Source organism: Astatotilapia calliptera, chromosome 19 (assembly GCF_900246225.1).
Source record: "Astatotilapia calliptera chromosome 19, fAstCal1.2, whole genome shotgun sequence".
Lineage (NCBI taxonomy): Eukaryota > Metazoa > Chordata > Actinopteri > Cichliformes > Cichlidae > Astatotilapia > Astatotilapia calliptera.
The window spans coordinates 18,418,277-18,439,830 of record NC_039320.1 but is presented as its reverse complement, the minus strand read 5'-3'; the positions used below and the strand labels follow the sequence as shown (position 1 = coordinate 18,439,830).

The 21,554-nt window shown below is 40.8% G+C and overlaps 1 protein-coding gene across 1 annotated transcript; it reads left to right on the top strand.

The window, feature by feature from the left end:
* Positions 1 to 1,052: 1,052 nt before the first annotated feature.
* On the top strand, positions 1,053 to 21,097 carry rps6ka5 (ribosomal protein S6 kinase, polypeptide 5). The gene is made up of 18 exons (XM_026152797.1): positions 1,053 to 1,259; positions 1,422 to 1,506; positions 4,610 to 4,681; positions 4,857 to 5,075; positions 5,295 to 5,410; positions 5,496 to 5,597; positions 5,932 to 6,015; positions 6,110 to 6,213; positions 6,308 to 6,458; positions 6,564 to 6,725; positions 8,002 to 8,127; positions 9,291 to 9,424; positions 10,157 to 10,250; positions 11,188 to 11,358; positions 11,678 to 11,869; positions 17,229 to 17,388; positions 17,944 to 18,107; positions 18,563 to 21,097. Exons 2-18 carry the CDS (start codon positions 1,437 to 1,439, stop codon positions 18,866 to 18,868), a joined length of 2,427 nt encoding a protein of 808 aa, XP_026008582.1. The 5' UTR covers positions 1,053 to 1,259; positions 1,422 to 1,436; the 3' UTR covers positions 18,869 to 21,097.
* The last annotated feature ends 457 nt before the right edge of the window (positions 21,098 to 21,554 follow it).

Here is a 21,554-nt window from a genome sequence, read left to right as displayed (position 1 = left end):
AAATAGCAGAGATATTTACCCATGTATATGTATTTATGACTAAAATGTCCTTTAGCTACAGATTTCAGAGAAGTGGCGCCTTTTAATAAAGGCACGCAGGAAGAACTGCGTCTTTTTTTTAAATTTATTTGCCTAAAGCTACAGTCTTCTGCATAGATAAAGGAAGCACATTTCTTCAGGTAGCCAACAATTTTGTGGTAGACTGCATGAATGATCAGTGCAGATTTGCTCTAAGAAAATTTGCTTTTTACATTAAGAAATATTCACACAGGAGATATTACAAATACAATTTATTGAACAAAAAAAAGGAAAAAATATTTACAATTACTGTCTACGTGTTTGTTCTCCACAGTAACAGCACAAGGGCGACACCCCGTGGGCAGTTAACTGAATTGCATTAGATTGACAGTTTACGTTACAACCATCCACTTGAAGTTAACATACTAGCCTAACAGTTTTGCAGTTAATTCAATATTTATTAATGTTATAATGTTCACATTTGTGTTGAATCCGTTTTTGAGAGATTTTCTTTCAGAAGTGCGATCGTTTTGGATAAGGTGGTTTGTATTTCTGAGGAACTGCTCTACCTCAACTAACAGGAACTGATCACTTTCATGATATGCTGTTTGTGGCAAGACCAGATGAGGGGATAAAAGAAAATCTAAAAGAAAAGTAACTATAATTCCTTTTAGACATGTGCATAATAGTGAAACAATAAAATATTACTATCCTTAGGCAAAAGTCATACCAGCTCTGTATTGTTGGATTATCTCTTGAACCTATTGCACCATATTCCGTATTATGGTTATATGTTAAATCTGATACATTTTTCTTCATTCTAACTTTATTATCTTATTGACAGTAAGTAGGATAGGACTGAAGAAGTTTCATCAGAAAACTGAAGTGGAAAATCTAAAGTGAGATCTGCACCTAACACTGTAGGCCTGCATTAATTTATTACATTAGGACATGCGTGTAGTTTGTATTCATATGTATATGCTGTCTAAACTGATAAGAAGTATTTATTATACTTACATTCTGACCTTTGGCACAGCGTGTTAACACGGACATTTGAAGGCAGCACCAATATATTGGAGAAGGCGGGATTATGTGTCGTTACGACGAAAGAATCCAATCAGAGGCCAGCTTTTCACATAGTAACCCCAATCAGCGAATAGGGACTGGCTGGTTGCGAAGGTAGTGGTCGTGGTGGTGTACTGGAAGAAGCAAGTGTTTCCTCTGGGCTTGTTAGCTGCAAGGTTTAGTAACAACCTTTTACTCGTGTATCTGTCAGGTTAGGCGCCGAATTTATCGGCGTTTGATCCCTTTGTTATGCATTATATGGTTTCTGCATGCTAATTTTGCAATCTAGCTTGGCAGGTGAATCTAAATCTGTCTGAAAGCATATTTGAATATAATAGGGACACGAAATTACGATGCCATCCCCGATGGAGGGATCTTCCAGAGAAGGTGACCTGTTTACTGTGAAACACGAGCTGAAAAATGGTAAGTTAGCTGGGAGCCGGTAAAACTCAATGCTGTGAATTTCATTCGATATTTATGTTTTGGAGACACGTGTCGGAGCGAGAAAAATGTTAGCTGGGCTAGCTTAGGGGAGGCAACTGTCACTGTCAGTGATCGTTTGTAGTAAGCACTAACATCAACGTTACACAAGTTCAAACATGGCAGAGGAAAGCTAACATCCGACTGTCATTACTACTTATAACGTTACCGCGAACTCACACAAACTAACGTTATCTGACCATATTATTACGGCGAGCTAGCGGCTAGCGTTTGTTATAAACCGAACTCAACCAGGGAAATAACATTAGCTTAAGCTAGTTGTCAGCGTGTAACCAGGTTAAAAACAGAGCATCGATGAAGATTTCACTAAGTTAATGCCATTGTCAACGCCTTAACTTATTTTGCTGGGTTTTCCTGCTGTTGCCTGTGTGTGACTGTTTTTGCTGTCACAGCTAACTTCTCCTCAGTCAAAAAAGGCAGAGCCAGCTGCAGTGATGTCAAGTCCAACACGCTAATGTTAGCCTATAGTTTCATTCTGCATATTACACAATAGTTAAGATCACCTGTAACCTTAGCTACAGCTGTTGCTTCTAACAGTGCATGCAATGACATATTAATCTCCTGAGCAGCCTGGTTAACTTTATACTACTAAGCCTCATCCCTAAAAGGGTAATCTACTGAAGGACAGTATAGTGTGAGTTCACTAAGAATTTACAGTAAATCTAGGCAGGATTCACAAATAAACAGAGATTTTAATGTTAGTGTTCAATTCAATTCAATTCAATTTTATTTCTATTGTTCGAAAGAGGGTTTCTGTGAAGAAGTGAAGAAGACTGCTTAGTGAAGTTGTACAGTGGACAACTAGGTTATAATGATACAGGGCTCCTGTTCAGGCTCCAACATGACTATGCTGCACCCCGATTATTGCCCTGCCCTAAAAATGCAGTCTGTCTAGTTGTCACTTTTTTCCCTGTGTGTTTCATTTAACACAGTGAAACTTATGGCTACTTTGCATCCAGCTGTACCATTTTGTCTGTGGAGATGTCTTAGTCCAGAACAACCACACAGTTCTCCAAGCTCATATGTCAATATAAAAATATGTCAATATCAGTTGTCATTGCACCTCCCTGTCTTCCTGTTGGAGATCAAGGCAGAGCTGTACTAAATGTGGCTATGTTATCATAAAATAAGTAATCATGCTTGTGCTGGCAGTTGCACAATAAAAGAATATTCTTGCTTGTCCGGGGCTTGTATTAGATGTTGGGTCTTTAACAACAATTGCTCAGGAAACCAACCAAGCACAAAGTTTAACAGATCTGGTTTTTTTTTTTAAAGTTTTTAATTAATTTATTTTTTTTAAAGGAAGCATAATTTCCCTCCAATAAAGCAAAGGGATTCCTAGGACTCCTCTGTTAGGCTATTAATAAACACCAAAATCAAACTGGGCCTTGGCAGGGTAAGCTTGACAAGGGTGTTATGCAACCTGAATCTCTGACCTTAAATTTGAAGGACAGCTTTGTTGTTCTGAAATGATACAGTGTGCGCTCAAATTGCCTAACAGTTGCAGCATTTTGTCTTGTGTGTAACTGGAGAAGCAGAGGAAAAGATTAAATCAGCCGCTTTAATTGCTCAGTACCCTATTTCCAGAGTGCGAGACAGAAGGAATGTGTTCACTACAATGGACATGCATGTCTAAGAGTGTGCCGTGCTCAGTCAGCTGTACTGGGAGACCATGATTTAGTGAGACACAGGGAGTCACAGACAGTGTGTGCTGAATTCAGTGAAGATCTTTAATGGAAGATAATGACCTTTTGCTGGTTAATTTAGCGAGTTTGCTTGCAGTGGAAGGGAGGATTATTTTGTAGTGCTGCATATTTAGGAGACAGGAAGAGCAAATGTGTTTTTGTAACACTTGTTTACATGGAGGAAGTTTGGTAATCATGCATGTGTTATTTGCGGTCATTTTTTTTTTTTAACGTAATGGTGAAGTGAAATCACCATAACAATGCTACCAGTCTGCTGTTGTTGGTGTTTTGTTGTCTCTTGTTTTAATTTGATGGTTCTTCATTTGAAAGCCCAATTCTCCAGCTTTTAAACCTTTTCATTAAGTCTCAGTTAAGTCACATAGTAAAGTGCATCAGAATTCAAACTTGACCCCAATCTACAAAACAAGTGTACCAAAAAATGTCTACTGGTAGACATGCAGTGTTGATAACTCAACAGTAGTTAAAAACAAATTAAGATTTGTTTTGTTGATTAATAATAGATAAGAGGAGAATTTTTTACTCATAGTCCTTTATTTCATCCCTAATAGAGCACACGAGCATGGTAGTTAACAAACCATCTTTAATCCTTATTATTTAAGACTGGAAACAGATATATTATAGAGCTGTGGGGTAAAGATCGGACCAGAAATTAAACCCTTCAGTTTTCTATTACAATGTGTATCCACAGTTTGTGCTTCTTTGAACCTTAGGTATCTTGACTTTACTATCTAATCTTTAGCCATTAATAGTTATTTCCAGGTACTGAAAAATGCCAGGTGGGAGCTTCATAGTGCAACTGCATACAGTCAGGCTGTGAGTATAAACAAGGATGCACTATGGGAAGCACTGAGACATTTGCTGAACATTGGTATTAGCCTATATTAGCCTTATTAACTGGTACTGGGATATTGCTAAACAAAATCGCATTTGCAAATATCAGTGGCCAATATTTATGTGTTATATCCGTTTTGCACTGGCCTGCCTGTTTCCCTAGAGCAAAAGGGGGAATAAAAAACAACAAAAACCAAATGAAAAATGAAAAATAGTCATATCCAGAATTTCAGAGCATCCCTAAATATAAAGTTTTTCTTGTAGTAAGCATTAAGTGATCTTTCAGTGCTAATAAACTTTACCCTATGTGATTTAATTGCTTTGGAGAAATCTTAAAAATATAATTTCACTGACAATTACTTTTCATGCCAAAAATACAGTATGAATATATTTTCAAGTGTCTGTGTATATTGACAATCAAGCCATCTTTATTATTTCAAGTATTCACTACAAATATATTAATATTGTTATTTTTACTTTGACTTCAGCCAACCTGACGGGCCATGTAGAGAGGGTGGGGATAGAAAACTTTGAGCTATTAAAGGTGCTGGGTACCGGAGGTAAGTGCAGTGTTACTTTCCCTTAATGTAAACTTGAACATTCAGAAATTTGTTTGCACGCCATTCTGTCATCCAACAAAAGAGTGTTTTTGGAATGCTAAGCGTGTCGAACGAGTCTTTTCTGTTTACCCACCTTCATTGAACTTTGCCCTGTCTGTGATTATTTTCCTGCCAGCATATGGAAAGGTGTTCCTCGTGAGAAAAGTCAGTGGCCATGATGCAGGAAAGCTTTATGCCATGAAGGTTTTGAAGAAGGCCACTATTGTACAGAAGGCCAAGACTGCAGAACACACGCGGACCGAGCGGCAGGTGTTGGAGCACATTCGCCAGTCTCCATTCCTTGTCACACTTCACTATGCCTTCCAAACAGAAACCAAGCTGCACCTCATTCTTGGTGAGGATATTTGATAATAATTTTTTAAATTTTAAGATAAATTCAGATTTTAAATTGTTATATCAAAGATTTAAGGCCTATGGCAACTGTCTGAACCCAGTGGAAAACCCCCACATTTTTAACAGCTAAATATATTAATGTACGCAGAGAATAAAAATTGTCTTTCCTTGTAGGGACATTAACTAACTTACATAACAAACATGATGTTTTCCTTTATAGATTATGTAAATGGTGGGGAGCTCTTCACGCACTTAGTGCAAAGGGTGCGGTTTAAGGAGCAAGAAGTAGCCCTGTATAGTGGAGAGATTGTCTTGGCACTAGAACATCTACACGAGGTGACCTTCAGATTTAGCTCAACAGTAAACAGTAGCGCTTCTTCCGTCCTTGATGATTAACCTGTGTTTCATTTTCTTGTTCCAGCTTGGGATTGTCTATCGGGACCTTAAACTTGAGAATATTCTACTAGATTCAAACGGTCACATAGTTCTCACAGATTTCGGCCTTAGTAAAGAATTTGATCAGGTACAGTTTGCCTTTATGTGTTTAAACCTCTCAAACCTTTTCTATTCTCAAAATACGTTTTAGCTAATAAAACCCCAAAAAGGACATTTTGCTTTTTCTTTAATGCCCTCAAAAACCCAACTGTGAAGCCAGATTTTTACTTTAAATAGTGTGGGTTTGGGTATTTCACATTAGAGATATTTTTTCATCAGTATAGAGATATAACCACTTCTCACTTCCTCATTACAAATGCAGAGAAATATTAGGATGCAGCGTCTGTTAGGATAGAGTATTTTATCTCTATTCTGTGTCATATTTGTCTTATGAAATGTTTGGTTTTGTTTTTAAAAAATAGGCTGAAAGAGCTTTCTCTGTCTGTGGCACCATTGAATATATGGCTCCAGAAATTGTGGAAGGAGGAGAGTCTGGACATGACAAGGTAAATTCTAGTTTCATGTCATTGCCTGTTTGATCAAATCATGTTGCACACTCTCCAGTGAGAAGTCACGGTTAGGTGCTTTCATGCATTCCAGGCGGTGGACTGGTGGAGCCTCGGCGTGCTGATGTATGAGCTTTTGACTGGTGGGTCGCCCTTCACTGTTGATGGAGATGAGAACTCGCACACGGACATTGCCAAGTATGAATTCTCCTTGATCATCAGCCTCAGCTTGCAGCTATATTTCAGTTATAATCAGTCTATAATGCTGCTGTATATCTCTCGCACATCACAGGAGGATTGCCAAAAAAGATCCCCCTTTCCCTAAAGACATGGGACCACTGGCCAAAGACCTAATCCAGCGACTCCTCATTAAAGATCCAAAGAAGAGATTAGGGTCGGGGCCTAATGGAGCGGAGAATGTAAAGAAACACCCATTTTACCAGGTGGATTTCATTGCCTGTCTTGTAATGGTCACGATATTTAATATAACTAATGGACTGAGATGTCATTGTTTTGTACTGAGTATTTCTACATGGTTTTCACATTAGAAAATTAACTGGGAGGACTTGGCAGCCAAAAAGGTGCCTGCGCCATTCAAGCCAGTGATTCGGGATGAGCTGGACGTCAGCAACTTTGCAGACGAGTTCACAGAGATGGACCCCACCTACTCTCCCGCAGCTCTGCCTCAGAACTGTGACCGCATCTTCCAGGTGGGAGGGAAGGAAGACATCTTAGACAAGCAGACTGTGTTTTGTTGTGACTCATGCTGCTGCTGTTTGCAGACAGGAATATTTCTTTGTGCTCCTTGGAGGTCATCGCACAGGACACCGTTTATCGGCATTTGTTTAGAGCCCGTGTTTGTCTGGGCTTTGGTAGCAGGCAGTGTGAAATGTTGACACGGATGAAAAATCGCATTATACATTATCCGCTTTTTGTCTGTGACTATATTTGACATACTTCACAGCAATTGAAGTAATCAAGTGAAGTTTTGAATGTCCTCAAAAGGTTGCTGTAAGTCAACATGAGTCTGTCTGTGTGCATTGGTATTCAAATTGACTAAAGGGTCTTTTATTGAAGTAATTGCTGCCATATGCAGCTCTTATTGAAGTAACAGATGTGAATGACTATTTTTGATGTAGCTTTGAACCATAATATGGCCCACAACTCCATGCCAGCTGATGGCTGTCTGATGTATTGCATGAAATTTCAACTCTGATTGCCTTCTGGATCCTTGAGCATGCTAGATCAATAGATCCATTAACGGGCTTCTCTCATGGAATAAAAGGTTACACTTTGAGAGCATCACCACGTCTGTCTCGGTTACGCCTTCAGTCTTTGATTGCCAACTTCATCTTGGCTTTTTTCACTCTCAGCTGCCATTCATGTAGTCTGAAATTTTGTGGTCTTTATAATTTGCAAGCCTAGCAATCTCTGCGATAACGACAGCAATCCCAGTTTTAAACCGTGCACTTGCTCCCCCGCCGTGTCGCACAAAACAAAATTAAAATTGCATTAAGAGCGCCAAGATGTAATTTCACAGCAGAGCAATCAAATATTCAAGCCCGGCAATTTAGGGCATCTCATTCATTCAACACCCATCCTTCCGTCCATCCATTGCTGTCACTACATATCACACAGCTGTGTGTGTGCCGGTGTAAAAGAGAGAGGGAGAGATTAATGCCAGCTCAAAGCTCTGTGCTCCCCACAGCTGGAATTAAGCAGGCAGCGCTCCACAATGACAGGCCTAACAATAGGAACAGCTGGACAGCCACTGTCAGTCACACATGAAGAGAATTGGGCTTATTGTTGAGCTGACAGGCTGGTTTTGATAGATTTAAAGAAAACTACGCAATTTTGTTTTATTTTAAGGGACTCTATTTTTCTGTGGCAGTGGAGGAAGTTTCCTTTTCTCCTGCCCTAGTCCATCTCTCGCTTTATGTCTTAGTAAAATGTAAACACCTAGGGCTCTTGTGTTTTTATTTGCAGGGTTACTCTTTTATGGCCCCCTCCATCCTGTTCAAAAGGAATGTGGTGATGGATGACCCTGTCCAGCTGTGTGGGGGTTCTGAAAAGCCAGGCTCAGCTGCGGTGGCCCGCAGCGCCATGATGAAGGTAAAATGAATGGACTTGGTTCTCCGAGCACAAACACACTTAAGCTAATGGATGCTGTCACAGACAGATGAGAACTTTTCCTTCCTTTCCTTTCCATTCCACTTGAACTTTATTTTTCTTCTGTGCTAGTTTTACTGCACTCACGTTCCGTTTCAGGCTTAATCCTGTTTATTTAATAGCGTTTGTTCGTGAATACACTTGCTTGTCTTTGCAGCATAATGCTTTTTGAAAAGGTAGCAGTGCTTTTTGTGCGCTCAGTTAGCTTAAAGCTTTCTCAACAACATCCTGGGAAACTGAGCTGTTTTGCAAACCTTAGCATTTTCTATTTATTATGAGATTAGTCATAATGCTGAAAGGTATTGTAATTATTTATCTTAGTCCTTTTCAGTTTGCTTGTTCAATAATCCAAGAAAACGGAGGGAAAAACAAGAAATTGGGCTTTTAAATTGTATCTAAACAATGAAGGAAATTAGTGGTTTAACTACAGTAGCTGGCTTTTCTTTTCTAAAGTTTCCACTGGGTGCACATTATAGGTTTTAAACCAGATTCTGGTTAGCAAACAGGAAGCTTATTAACGGTATTTCTGTCTTATCATGTGACGATCTTAACTCTTTTAGTTCAGATCTAAAGTCGAGACTTTCGGTGCTATTTTTTTTAAAGTCCTCGTCACATTTGTATTTCTTCTTTTCGATTTTGCATGTGAAGTGTACAGGGTTGGTGTGGTGATATACTTAAAAACAACCCTTTGTGTAGCATAAAACTAGAATGAGAGAAGAATTATTATGAACATTATTATGGGTGAGAAGAGGGATAGCTTTGGGGATTCTAGCTGTAATTGAATCAGGATTTTTAATATAAATTCTGCATACAACCTCCAGAAAAGACTTGACTAAAAGAAAGGGAATAGAAAGAATGAAGAATGTCAAGTGTACCAAGTATTCTCTGTAGAAAACTGAAAGCAACTAAGGCCCTGAGATAATACTCAGATAATTGGCAAATTAATTTGGTCATAAGTAATGTAGGAACTTGCAAAATCTCTACTTTAATTCTACAAACAAACATCCTATATCAGGCTATAATATTTAATGTGAATTTTATTTGCGTGATAATAAAATATACACATAATTCTTACTTTTTGTGATTATTTTTATGCGTATTTGCAGGACTCGCCTTTCTATATGAGTTATGAAATGGACCTGAAGGAAAGTGCTCTGGGGGAGGGTAGCTTCTCGATCTGCAGACGGTGCACACACAAGAAGACTGGGCAGAAATATGCAGTCAAGATTGTCAGCAAGAGGTACGAGTTCACTGGGTGCACACATGTGTTTGTCAACTCAGATGCTTTTGGCTCTGTCTTTTGTTTATAGATTTACTGGATCAGTTGGACCGCCACCCTCCTCCATCCCCTGCTCAGCCAAGTCTGAAGCCAGTCTGAGAAGACTAATAAATGTTAAACTAACAAAGGCCAAATAATGTCATAATTCGACCTGATTACATATTTTCCTGATTTTTTTTTTCCCTATGAAAAATCCAGGTTATATAAGTAGATCACTTGGTTGTTTTTACTGCCACGTCCTGTAAAATCCCATGTATGCTTATAATACACTCCTCCACAGTTTGGCACCCAGTATTATAGTTCTGATTATAGTTGACATTAGGACTGATGCAAGGCAAACCCATGTCCAGTATTTTCTAGCTCTTCGTTGGTTAGAGCAAAACTGCCCTAAAGTATTTTGGAAATTCCCCTAAAGTAAACAAAATAAATAAAAGAAACCTAATTCCTAAAACCTAATATTTTCCAGTGTGTTCTGGGTTATAAAAGGATTATTTTTTTTTTTTATACTGTATTGAGCATGTTATAAGAAAACGTTAACGTGGTACAACTAATAGTGTTGTAATGTGTGTAAATGTTTTGTCTTCTTTAAAAAAAAAGAAAATCTTAGCATATTGTGCTCCTAAACACGTAATGCAAAAGTAGGAAAATGTTCCACTTGTCCTGTGTGTGTATATGTGACTGGCTTTGCTGTAGGATGGAGGCCCAGACTCAGCGGGAAATAGCAGCCCTGAAGCTCTGCGACGGTCACCCCAACATTGTCAAGTTACATGAAATTTACCACGATCAGGTAAAGATAATCGCGTCCGTTACATTTGCCTCCATAAATTCTGTTTTCCATAGCTCTCTGCCTAGTCTGTGGGGACTGCAGCCTTATTAAGTCGAGGAAATGGAACAAGGCAGATTAATGGGGATGCTGGTAGCCCTCTGGGTGTTTCTTTATCTCTTTGCATATTGTTTCATGAACATCTCACACTGTGCTCAATATTTCGCCTCTGATTTATTTCTAAACTGCAGCTGCACAAACATCCATTTTTCGCCACTGAATAGTAACAACCTAGATTCACTTGTTTTGCTAATCGAGCCGCACACTTAACCCAAACTAAGCGCGCATATGTTCTAAATGTAGCTTACCCCCGGTATATGGAAGGTGTGACCGTGTGTGTGACTGTGTACAGCTTCATTAGCCTCGGTCCTTCATGCCCAGGAGCACCACTTTAGTCCTGATGAGCTCAGTGGGGTTATTACTGTACCTCACAGGTCTGTGACCCAGATCAAAGCAGCGCTGCCTCACCCGCCTCAGCTGAGTCCTGTCTTTGTTCCCTAGATCCTGCACTAATGAGAAGCTCAACCCCGCTGCTCTGGCACATCATTCTCCTGCCACTTTGTCTGGCCCCTTTCATTTTTACTTAATACCAATGTGGTTTAATGTCACCATCATGAGATCAAGGATGGTTTTTTGTGTGTGTTTGTTTCTGTTTGTTACGCAATAGAAAAATTACAGTTTAATGTTTCACCCATCACTTTTCAGTTGTTTTCAATGTGGTGTTCAAGCTTTGAAAGCAACATTGATGATATTTTAGGAAAGACAAACTTTCCAATATTTATTTAATTGCCAAACATTTAAGAGTGTTTGTGCATGCCGAGCTAATTCAAGGGTTGTTAAAGAATATAGGTTAAGAGTGGGTGTAACAGATGTAACCTTATCCTGTATGTGTTTGCTGTAGCTTCACACATACCTGGTTCTGGAGCTGCTTGGTGGAGGGGAGTTGCTGGAGAGAATCCGCCGGAAACAACATTTCAGCGAAACGGAAGCCAGCCGGATCATGCGCAAACTGGTGTCTGCTGTCAGTCACATGCATGATGTAGGAGTTGTGCACAGGGATCTTAAACCGGAGGTATTGGAGAGCTTCTCAGCTGAGCTATTGCCAGAGATTTCTTTCTGTCCAAGCACAGTTTGTGTCTTTGTGATGAATGCAGGCTGGCTGGATCGTACGTTTCTGAAAAAGAATTACTGTGTTTTTCTGAACTTTGTATGATCTGTCCTTCTCTCGTTCTCACTCTGCTATTTTTTTACAAAACAAGAGTAAAATTGTTTGACCCCAACGTGGGTCACAAGTACCTGGTCAGTCATGATGTACAATTTACTACTTGAGTGAACCAGTTCTGCTGAGCTGAGAAAAATGATTGCTGTGCGTGTCTCAAATTGCTTTGTAGAACCTGCTCTTCACAGATGAGAGTGAGAACTCTGAGATAAAAATCATAGACTTTGGCTTCGCTCGACTGAAACCACCAGACAATCAGCTCCTAAAGACTCCCTGCTTCACCCTACAGTATGCTGCACCAGAGATACTCAAATATGATGGCTATGATGAGTCCTGTGACCTGTGGAGTCTAGGGGTCATCCTGGTGAGTGGAGCAGCCACGCTCAGGTTAAATCAAAGCACTATTAATTTGACCGAGGATCATTGATTGTTCAGCAATTGGGGAGAGAACAACGAGCAAACCGTTATCTGAGTTTTTGAATGGTGAACAAGCTGTTTATGCTAACGTTACCATTTACACTATATGAATCATAGATTGTAGTGCATTTATTGATGTTCATGTGGTGAGCCTAGGACTGTTGCATTGTTGGTAGGGTTGAGTTGGCTGGAAATGGAAGGGTATTGGATCTTTAACTTACTTTAAATCCTGACTTAAGGCTTTAATTTGAATTCCATTAACCTGTTCTATTATTAATATTTTTAGGTACAATTGTTGATTACAGTTATAGCTGATCTTTTTTATGGTTATATAATTAATAGATTAGTAGGCCTTCTTTTTTTTTTTTTTTTATATCCATCCATCCATCCATCCATCCATCTTCATCCGCTTTGTCCGGGGCCGGGTCGCGGGGGCAGCAGCCTAAGCAAAGAGGCCCAGACCTCCCTCTCCCCAGCCACCTCCTCCAGCTTGTCCGGGGGAATACCAAGGCGTTCCCAGGCCAGCCGAGAGATATAATCTCTCCAGCGTGTCCTGGGTCTGCCCCGGGGCCTCCTCCCGGTGGGACATGCCTGGAACACCTCACCCAGGAGGCGCCCAGGGGGCATCCTTGTCAGATGCCCGAACCACCTCAGCTGGCTCCTTTCGATGTGGAGCAGCAGCTGCTCTACTCTGAGCCCCTCCCGGATGGCCGAACTTCTCACCCTATCTCTAAGGGAGAGGCCAGCCACCCTTCGGAGGAAGCTCATTTCTGCCGCTTGTATCCGCGATCTCGTTCTTTCGGTCACTACCCACAGCTCGTGGCCATAGGTGAGGGTAGGGACGTAGATCGACCGGTAAATTGAGAGCTTTGCTTTTACACTCAGCTCCCTCTTCACCACGACGGACCGGTGCAGCGTCCGCATTACTGCAGCTGCAGCCCCAATCCGTCTGTCGATCTCCGGCTCCCTTCTCCCATCACTCGCGAACAAGACCCCGAGATACTTGAACTCCTCCACTTGTGGCAGGAACTCATCCCCGACCCGGAGTGGGCACTCCACCCTTTTCCGGCTGAGAACCATGGCCTCAGATTTGGAGGTGCTGATCCTCATTCCCGCTGCTTCACACTCGGCTGCGAACCGTTCCAGTGCGAGCTGGAGGCCCTCACCCGATGAAGCCAACAGAACCACATCATCTGCAAAAATCAGAGATGAGATTCTGAGGCCACCAAAGCGAAAGCCCTCCGCCACTTGGCTGCGCCTAGAAATCCTGTCCATAAAAATTATGAACAGAACCGGAGACAAAGGGCAGCCCTGGCGAAGCCCATCACCCACCGGGAACGAGTCCGACTTATTGCCGGCAATGCGAACCAAGCTCTTGCAACGGTTGTATAGGGATCGAATGGCCCGTAGCAATGGGCCAGACACCCCATATTCCCGCAACACCTCCCACAGGACACCCCGAGGGACACGGTCGAATGCCTTCTCCAAGTCCACAAAACACATGTAGACTGGTTGGGCAAACTCCCATGCACCCTCAAGTATCCTGGAGAGGATAAAGAGCTGGTCCAGTGTTCCGCGACCAGGACGAAAACCGCATTGTTCCTCCTGTATCCGAGGTTCGACTAACGGACGAACTCTCCTTTCCAGCACCCTGGCATAGAATTTCCCAGGGAGGCTGAGGAGTGTGATCCCCCTGTAGTTGGAACACACCCTCCGGTCCCCCTTCTTAAAGATGGGGACCACCACCCCGGTCTGCCAGTCCACAGGTACTGCCCCTGATCTCCACGCAACATTGCAGAGGCGTGTCAACCAGAACAGCCCTACAACGTCCAGAGCCTTCAGGAACTCGGGGTGGACCTCATCAACACCAGGGGCTCTGCCACCAAGGAGTTGTTTAACTGCCTCAGTGACCTCGCACCCGGAAATTGGCGGGTCATTCCCCTCATCCCCAGACTCTGCTTCCTCCTCGGAAGACGTGTCAGTGGGATTAAGGAGGTCCTCGAAGTATTCCTTCCACCGCCTGATAATTTTCTCAGTCGACGTCAGCAGCGCTCCGCCAGCACTATACACAGTGCAGGTAGAGCACCGCTTTCCCCTCCTGAGACGTCTGACGGTTTGCCAGAATCTCTTCGAGGCAGTCCGAAAGTCTTTTTCCATGGCCTCTCCGAACTCCTCCCACACCCGAGTTTTTGCTTCAGCCACTGCCCGAGCCGCATTCCGCTTGGCCTGTCGATACCTGTCGGCTGCCTCCGGAGTCCCACAGGCTAACCAAGCCCGATAGGACTCCTTCTTCAGCCTGGTGGCTCCCTTCACCTCTGGTGTCCACCATTTGGTTCGGGGATTACCACCACGGCAGGCACCAACCACCTTGCGGCCGCAGCTCAATGCAGCAGCTTCGACAATGGAGACTCTGAACATGGTCCATTCGGACTCAATGTCCCCAGTCTCCCTCGGAATGCTGTCGAAGCTCTGCCGGAGGTGTGCGTTGAAGATCTCGCGGACTGGGGCCTCTGCTAGACGTTCCCTCATGCAGCTCCACTTAAGAAGATCCATACCAAACCTGTCATCCTTAGTAGTATCTGTTATCCAAAGAATGGTTGGCTGTTCATAGGTGTGGTGCTTTTTCGTAAAAAAAAAGGCAGAATATAAATTCCAGGGTATATTAGTGCGTTAAGTTATTTTGCTTGTTGAAATGCAATATTCTTGGTAAGTAAAATTTCATGTAGCTCAAAGACATTATGAAAGTATTGCTCTGTACATGAAAGGTAGATTTTTGATGAAACTCATGGCTCTCACAGGTTGTAATAGAACTAAATAACTGATCATTGATTAGCCCTATTCAGGAGCATCCTTCTTTGTGACTTAACGCCATCACTTTCCACAATGCTCCAGGAAAGTGACCTGATTATATAAATGTATAATTTACACAAATCTTTTCAGAACCCAGATTCCCACTTTAAAGCTTGTCTAAAAATGCTTTTGACTGAAGTGCTTCTATAACCAAATAAATGTTTAATCAGAAGCTTCATATACTCTTGATTTGCACATCTTATCCAGTTTGAGGATTAAACATTTGACACAGGCCACTCTGATTAAGCAATCAGCTGTTATTTTAACTGATTTTGGTAGTAGTTTAGGCTAATCTGTGTTGGATGATATTCATCTCCTCTTGTTCAGCGGTACAAACTTCAGCATCCTGTGGTGAGCTGACACAGTTTACGCTCACCACAAAAAGAAGCAAAACCTGCCCCACTCTTAGACCTGGTAAAGGCTATGCGGATATGTCATCCTCATTTAACTTTTTTTTTTTTGCATGGAAGAGAAGAATTAAAAGGAGAGGTAGACAGGATAAGGAAAGGACACATAGTTGAGAGAAAGATTTCTGTAGTTGGCCAGTCATCCGTACAGAGCCATGGCTCTATGTTTAAGTGCTGCTTCCCACCGTCGCCCCCTGGGGGGATATGGGTGTACTGTGCCTCTTGGAGGTTTGATGAAATGGCTACTGACATGCTTTGTGCACAATGCCCTGGAAGCCAACTGAGTTGAGATATAGAGGGAGAGAGAGATCACAGCACAACAGAGCCTTTGCTGCCAAAAGGGTTGTTCCCAACTACTGTCATTTTAATAAGAAATATGAGGGCAGATGCATTCAGGCCAAGGTGAGAGAATCCTGTTCTTTCAGCTGAGCACAAACCGCTCTTCTCTTGAGTGCTAGTTCAGCCATGGTCAACAACTTGCAGCATAACAATGGAAAAATGTGGACAGTCGTGATCTGTCAAGGGCGCTTTTAAAACATGTTATTTTAACAGTAAATGTGTTTAAACACTTACGTCTAGTTACTTAACCAGCTTATTGAAGGTAGTGTGGCACTGACAAAAATGAGCACGTAGTGTTTTTTCGTCCGCAGCTGTTGTATAAAGTGTATAAATTAGATTTTCACTAGAGATACCTGATTTCTGAGGACAAAGGCATTAGAGATTTAAATGGAGAAAAAAGATAGTTGGGATGTTTTAGAAGATGTAAATTAAAAAAAAAATGCAATGCAGTTATTCACCATCAAAAGCACATATAAAGATAAAAGAAAAATGTCAAACCGCTTAAAATATCTGTTCATTTCAAATTTAATGACAGCATGTTTAAAAGGCCAGTTAGGATCCTTGAATGTTTTACTACAGAGCCACACTGATCTGTGCAGAATGGGGTTTGATGTTGTGTTGCTAGAATAGCCAAGATCTTCCCCGAAAAAGAGGTTTTCCTGATGAGAGCATTTGTCGCTACCAAACCTGTATACATAATCTGCATTAATGGTGCCTTTACACATGTCTATGTAGCTAATTCTATATGCACTATTGCTCCCAATTATCACAGATGCTGGTTTTAAATAGTGTGTTGTGTAGTTTGCAGAACGCAGCATCCATGAGTCTCAAAGAGATGTTCAGATTTTTCATATTTACTGTGAAAAAATGAGTTTAGTAACAGTGCAATGTCTCTTTCAAGATTATATTGTTCTTTGTTTTATTTAGGCCTTATAAATTCTTCAAAATCATTGGATTATTGTGATATTTTGGTGATATACATTTTACACAGCATTCCAGTTCCTGGAAATCAAAGTTGCAGAGTGTGTTGTACTGAAAACGGAAAATAATGGAGTCGTTATTAACTTTGTAGTAAAGCTTTTCACAAAAACACTGTTCAAGTTTTGACACAGTTGTTCTATTTGTGCTACCCAATTTTGTCAAACTAGCATCTTTCACATTTAATTCTATTTTATTTATATAGCACCAAATCACATCAACAGTCACCTCAAGGCACTTTATATTGTAAGGTAAAGACCCTACAATAATACAGAGAAAATTCCAGCAATCAGACCCCTTTTAAGAAAGCACTTGGTGACAGTGGGAAGCAAAACCTCTCTTTTAACAGGAAGTAGGTGTCAGAGGTGCGTCTACACTTTGTGGCGAGCTATGGTTGAGTCGCCACAGTTTGATGATGTGGCAGCTATTGTTAGCTCAGAGACAGAGAAGAGCTGAGAAAAATTAAAAAACTAATAATTTAATAATTATTAATTCTAGGTGACCAACAGTTGGCCTCACTCCAAGACTTTTCTCAACAATGTAACAAAAACCTAAATAAACGTTGTTCTCTCTTTAAAGTCTATAACTGAAAAGCTAAGCGAGAGCTATTATAAACTGGTAAGCCAGTCTAAATGTGACTGTATTGTAAAAATTGCATTGAGATCTCTAAATCATCTTTATTTTAATATGTTTATGTTCATAGCAGATTGCATGGTCTTCCTTTGTTTGCAGTACACCATGCTGTCCGGCCAGGTGCCTTTTCAGTGCCAGGAGAAGAGCCTGACCCACACCAGTGCTGAAGAGATTATGCGTAAAATCAAACAGGGAGATTTCTCTTTTCAAGGAGAGGCCTGGAAAAACGTGTCCCAGCAAGCTAAGGACCTCATACAAGGTGAGGGGAAAAAACTGGCTCATTTTCTTTTGAATAACTTGAGCTTCGGTTTCTTTTTTTCCCATTAAAAACATAGAAACATAGTGCACTAAATTTATAAAATTCCACTTAAATAGTACTACAAATTTTAGGGTATGGTTATGAAAGTGAGTAGTGTTAGCTTGCAGCTCCAAGACTTCTGTTATCGGTAGATTCTTTGTTCCAGGCTCATTTTTTCAGAATAAAATATCGACTTTCAAAATAAAGTAGTATGAACTGTTTTTGTGAAATTGTAAATTAGTTAAATAAATAAAATGAGGTTTATGCAAAAGCTTTGAGTCGTGTTTAGGGCAGATTTTGGTGGTGCTGGTAGAGTCTGGAAGAAGAAATGGACAAGTAGTGCTCCGTTAGTGCAATGTCAGTAAGTGATGACGTGTTTTGGATGAACTTTCTACTCACAAAGCAGCTTTCAGAGATCAGGTTTCCTAAAGAGGAAATAACTTCCTGCCTGTGTCTCACCTTTTCCCACCTGGATTAAGAGCGTTAAAGGTAATTATCTGCGTCTTGTTCCTGTAGAGCTGCTGACGGTCGACCCTAACAAGAGGATTAAGATGTGTGGCCTCCGTTACAACGCCTGGCTCCAGGACGACAGCCAGTTGTCCTCCAACCCACTTATGACCCCAGACATTCTCGGATCCTCCACTGCCTCTGTCCACACTTGTGTCAAAGCTACTTTTAATGTATGAAATGTTCAGAAGGGTGCTAATGTTAGATAGTAGGTCAGAACGTTCCAACCTAGTGTAAAATTTGGATTGTGTAGCTTCTGCTAAGTGTCAACCGGCTGTTATTAATAGAGATGGAGACCACATTATATTAACCGTATTGTGGGAAGATTAATTCAAACAAATGCTAAAGATATTAGTAATTTAAAATGCATCAAAAGGCACTTTGATACTGCAACAAAGCGCAGATGCTAGTTTTTGTCTTACTTGAGGTTGGATTTGTGTTGTTATTGCGATTCATCAAAATGCTGAATGGATATTAATGCGACTAATGATATAATTATGTGACATGGGTTTTGGCTAAATATTGATGGGATCTGAAACGTAAGATCCCTTGAAAAAAGATGAGAGCAGTGCATTTCATTGAAACTAAAATGTAAAAGTCTAACCAAACATCTGTTTTGTACTCGCAGGCATTTAACAAATGTAAGCGGGAAGGGTTCCGCCTCCAGACGGTGGACAAGGCGCCTCTAGCCAAGAGGAGGAAGATGAAAAAAACAAGTACCAGCACAGAGACCCGCAGCAGTTCCAGCGAGAGTACCCATTCGTCCTCCTCCTCCTCCCAGTCACAGGAGAAAACTTTTCAAGAAGGAGACCCAAATCGACAGCACTCTAACATCACTCCTGTCATCACCCCTGTCAACACACCGGTGCCCTCTGGAACAGATTCTGGGCACCAGCCAGCACCTCCAGCCTTTCCCTTCTCAGAAGGACAGTAAGACAGCCTGAGGAGAATCCAGATTCAGACAGTTGGGTCTGAAAAAAAAAAAGAAGAAGTTTGGCTTGGACTAGTATAGAGACATCCTTCTTCTTTCTCTCTGTCTCTGGCTCAATTGCATGGATGTCAGCACGTCTCTAAAACCAAGCATGCAGCAGGAGCAGCACTGTCACCTCTATATCAATCAATCAATCAATCAATCAATCGATCATCACTAGCAATAGCCTATCCTATCGTATCTTTTGCTCTGACTTTCTCACACAGACTATCAATCAGGGACTGGACCAGGAAGAAGTGTCACCAGTGTCCTAAAAGAAAAGGGCTGCCCTACTGCCCCCGGTCCAGAGAATGGAGAGACATCTTCAGTCTCATCATTAAATCACAACATCTGTCCTCTCCTTTTCTGTCTTTGTCCGAGTTTTTAGAGATTTAAAGGGAAAGTCAGTGTTTACACCACGGATGCTTTGTAATTTCTGTCAAAAGGAGAGAGAAACAAAAGGCCACATGCCGGAGGATAATCTTACGTCTCTGCTATACGGAGCAGCTTATTTATATGTGAATTTTGCAGACTGAAATTTATTTATGATAAGCTATATTATTAACTTATTTATGATTCATTATGATCTGAAAAGAAATAATGGATATAGTGAGACTAAAAAAAGAAGATATTTTGTGTGTGTATGTGTGTGTGTGTGTGTTTTCCTATCAGCTCAAAAAAACTTTCCATACAGTGAAATGATCTTTCATATATCTTTCTAGTTAGACACATCGAAGAGTCTAGTAGGTCAGTTTTAGTTTGTTTTGTATACATCGTAAGAGTCAAAGTCATGAAACCAGAGTTCTTTATAGGTACTGCTAATTATTTAAGGTGAATTTTAAGATTGATATTTGTTTAGTGGCTTAAAAAATATACATTTCCTGATTCATATAAAAGATGAAAATGTGTGCACATCTTTTTGTAAGAACCAAATGTGGATGTAGTATGTTCAGCCAAATCTGTGATTTTTATCAGCGAGTACTGCTGCCTGAGGCAGTGCAACCTGACTAGAACAGCTATATTTAGACTTTTTTTTTGTCTCTTATGTGGGAGTATGGCTACTGCCGGACTTAGCATTGCTGCTGTTCCATGTGGTCTGATCCTGAAGTCAGTATTTAGCCAAGCAGTAGAGACCTAATTGTCTCATTATCACTACAACCAATTGGATTGAGCAGAATGTCCCAAATGGAAAATGAAGATCAGCTTAGCGTAAGGGTCGAATGCGTCAAGTAGTTTGAGATTTGAGCCTTCTTGGAACCAAGATGCCTGAGGGCAGTTTCAAGTGACCTCTTTTTTTTTTTTTCTTTTAGATTAAAAAATATTAATTAAAGGAAGGCTTATGTGCCAAACTGCATTTGAATGGTAATGTTTGCGTTTAAAGACGGTCAGACACTAGGACATTTGGAGACAATGTAGAGCAAAAGTAGCCCCGTTTTGTCTTCAGTCATAAAACTACTGCAAAATGCCGAACTTTGATGATTACAAGTTGTTGAGCACAAATTAGGGATGCACCGATTGATTATATTAGCCAAATGTTGGTATCTGGCTGTTGTGGGCCTTGTTGACTCATTTCAGCAATTAAAAATGTCTGATGTGCGAATCATATCAGTGTTTAACTGGCTTATTGTTCAAGTATAGTGTGATGAAGCGTTGAAAGACTTCAAGTTCAGTTATGCTTATTTATAGTGAAGATTTCTTTGCTTCCCTGGAACAGAAGGTGGAATAAGTACATCAGAATTTGCCAGTCGGCCCAGAAGTTAACAATCAGTGCATCCCTACCACATGCTTCTTTTTACTATTGATGCCGTCCTTGCTCTATTTACCATGTTGTACTGCATGACTGAAAAGGTGATCTTTGCACTGTGTGACAGCTCGCACTTTGAGGCAGATATCTTGTTAGTATTAGGTCCCCAGTGCATGATATGACCCGAAACATCAACCACTTCCTTTATTTGCCTTTGTGGGCTTTTTTGGGGGGCAGATTCTTACTTGATTTAATGTGAGTTTGTTTACTTGCTTAACCAATTTTCAATTCGGGACTTTTACTGTTTAAAATTGTGATGGGTGTACAAAACCCCTTGTTACAATAGCCTAAATATTGTAATATCCCAGTGTTACAATTCTGGTGTTAGTTGGGATAGTTAGGGGAAAAAAATGCCATGCTCTGTTAACTGTTTTTTTTTTTTTTTTTAATTACGTCTTTGTCTGTTTTCATTGTAATAATTGAAATACTGTATTTTGCTGTTGTGTGGGGTACTTGGTGATCCGTATGTGAAGCTACCTAGAATCAGATCCTCCTGCTCAGCCAGGATACAGATTTTCAGTTGGACTACTGTGTGCATTTAAACACACGCTGTCATCCTCTTCCATTTTTACTCTGAATCAGAACCAAAGCATTAACTTCAAGGTAGCTGCTTTAAGCTGCATGAGACATGACCTTTCATGCAAATATGCAAAAAAAAAAAAGCTTCATATATCACATTTTCTGTTTGTTCGAGTTTCTTTTCTTGGTCCATTCAATGAACGATATTTTTTAGTACAGATGATTTTTTTTTTTTTTTTTTTAACAGCACATAATGTGTTTTCTTCAGAGATTCTTTATGGAATCAGTAATATCAATACCCAGCACATTATCATGCTTAAATCTATG

What these genes read in the sequence shown, in the direction of transcription:
- rps6ka5 (XM_026152797.1), top strand. Translation starts at nt 1,437, where the DNA reads ATGCCATCCCCGATGGAGGGATCTTCCAGAGAAGGTGACCTGTTTACT. An exon ending in TCGCACACGGACATTGCCAA is followed by an intron (nt 6,214 to 6,307) that starts GTATGAATTCTC and finishes CGCACATCACAG; the next exon opens with GAGGATTGCCAAAAAAGATC. An exon ending in ACAGGGATCTTAAACCGGAG is followed by an intron (nt 11,359 to 11,677) that starts GTATTGGAGAGC and finishes ATTGCTTTGTAG; the next exon opens with AACCTGCTCTTCACAGATGA.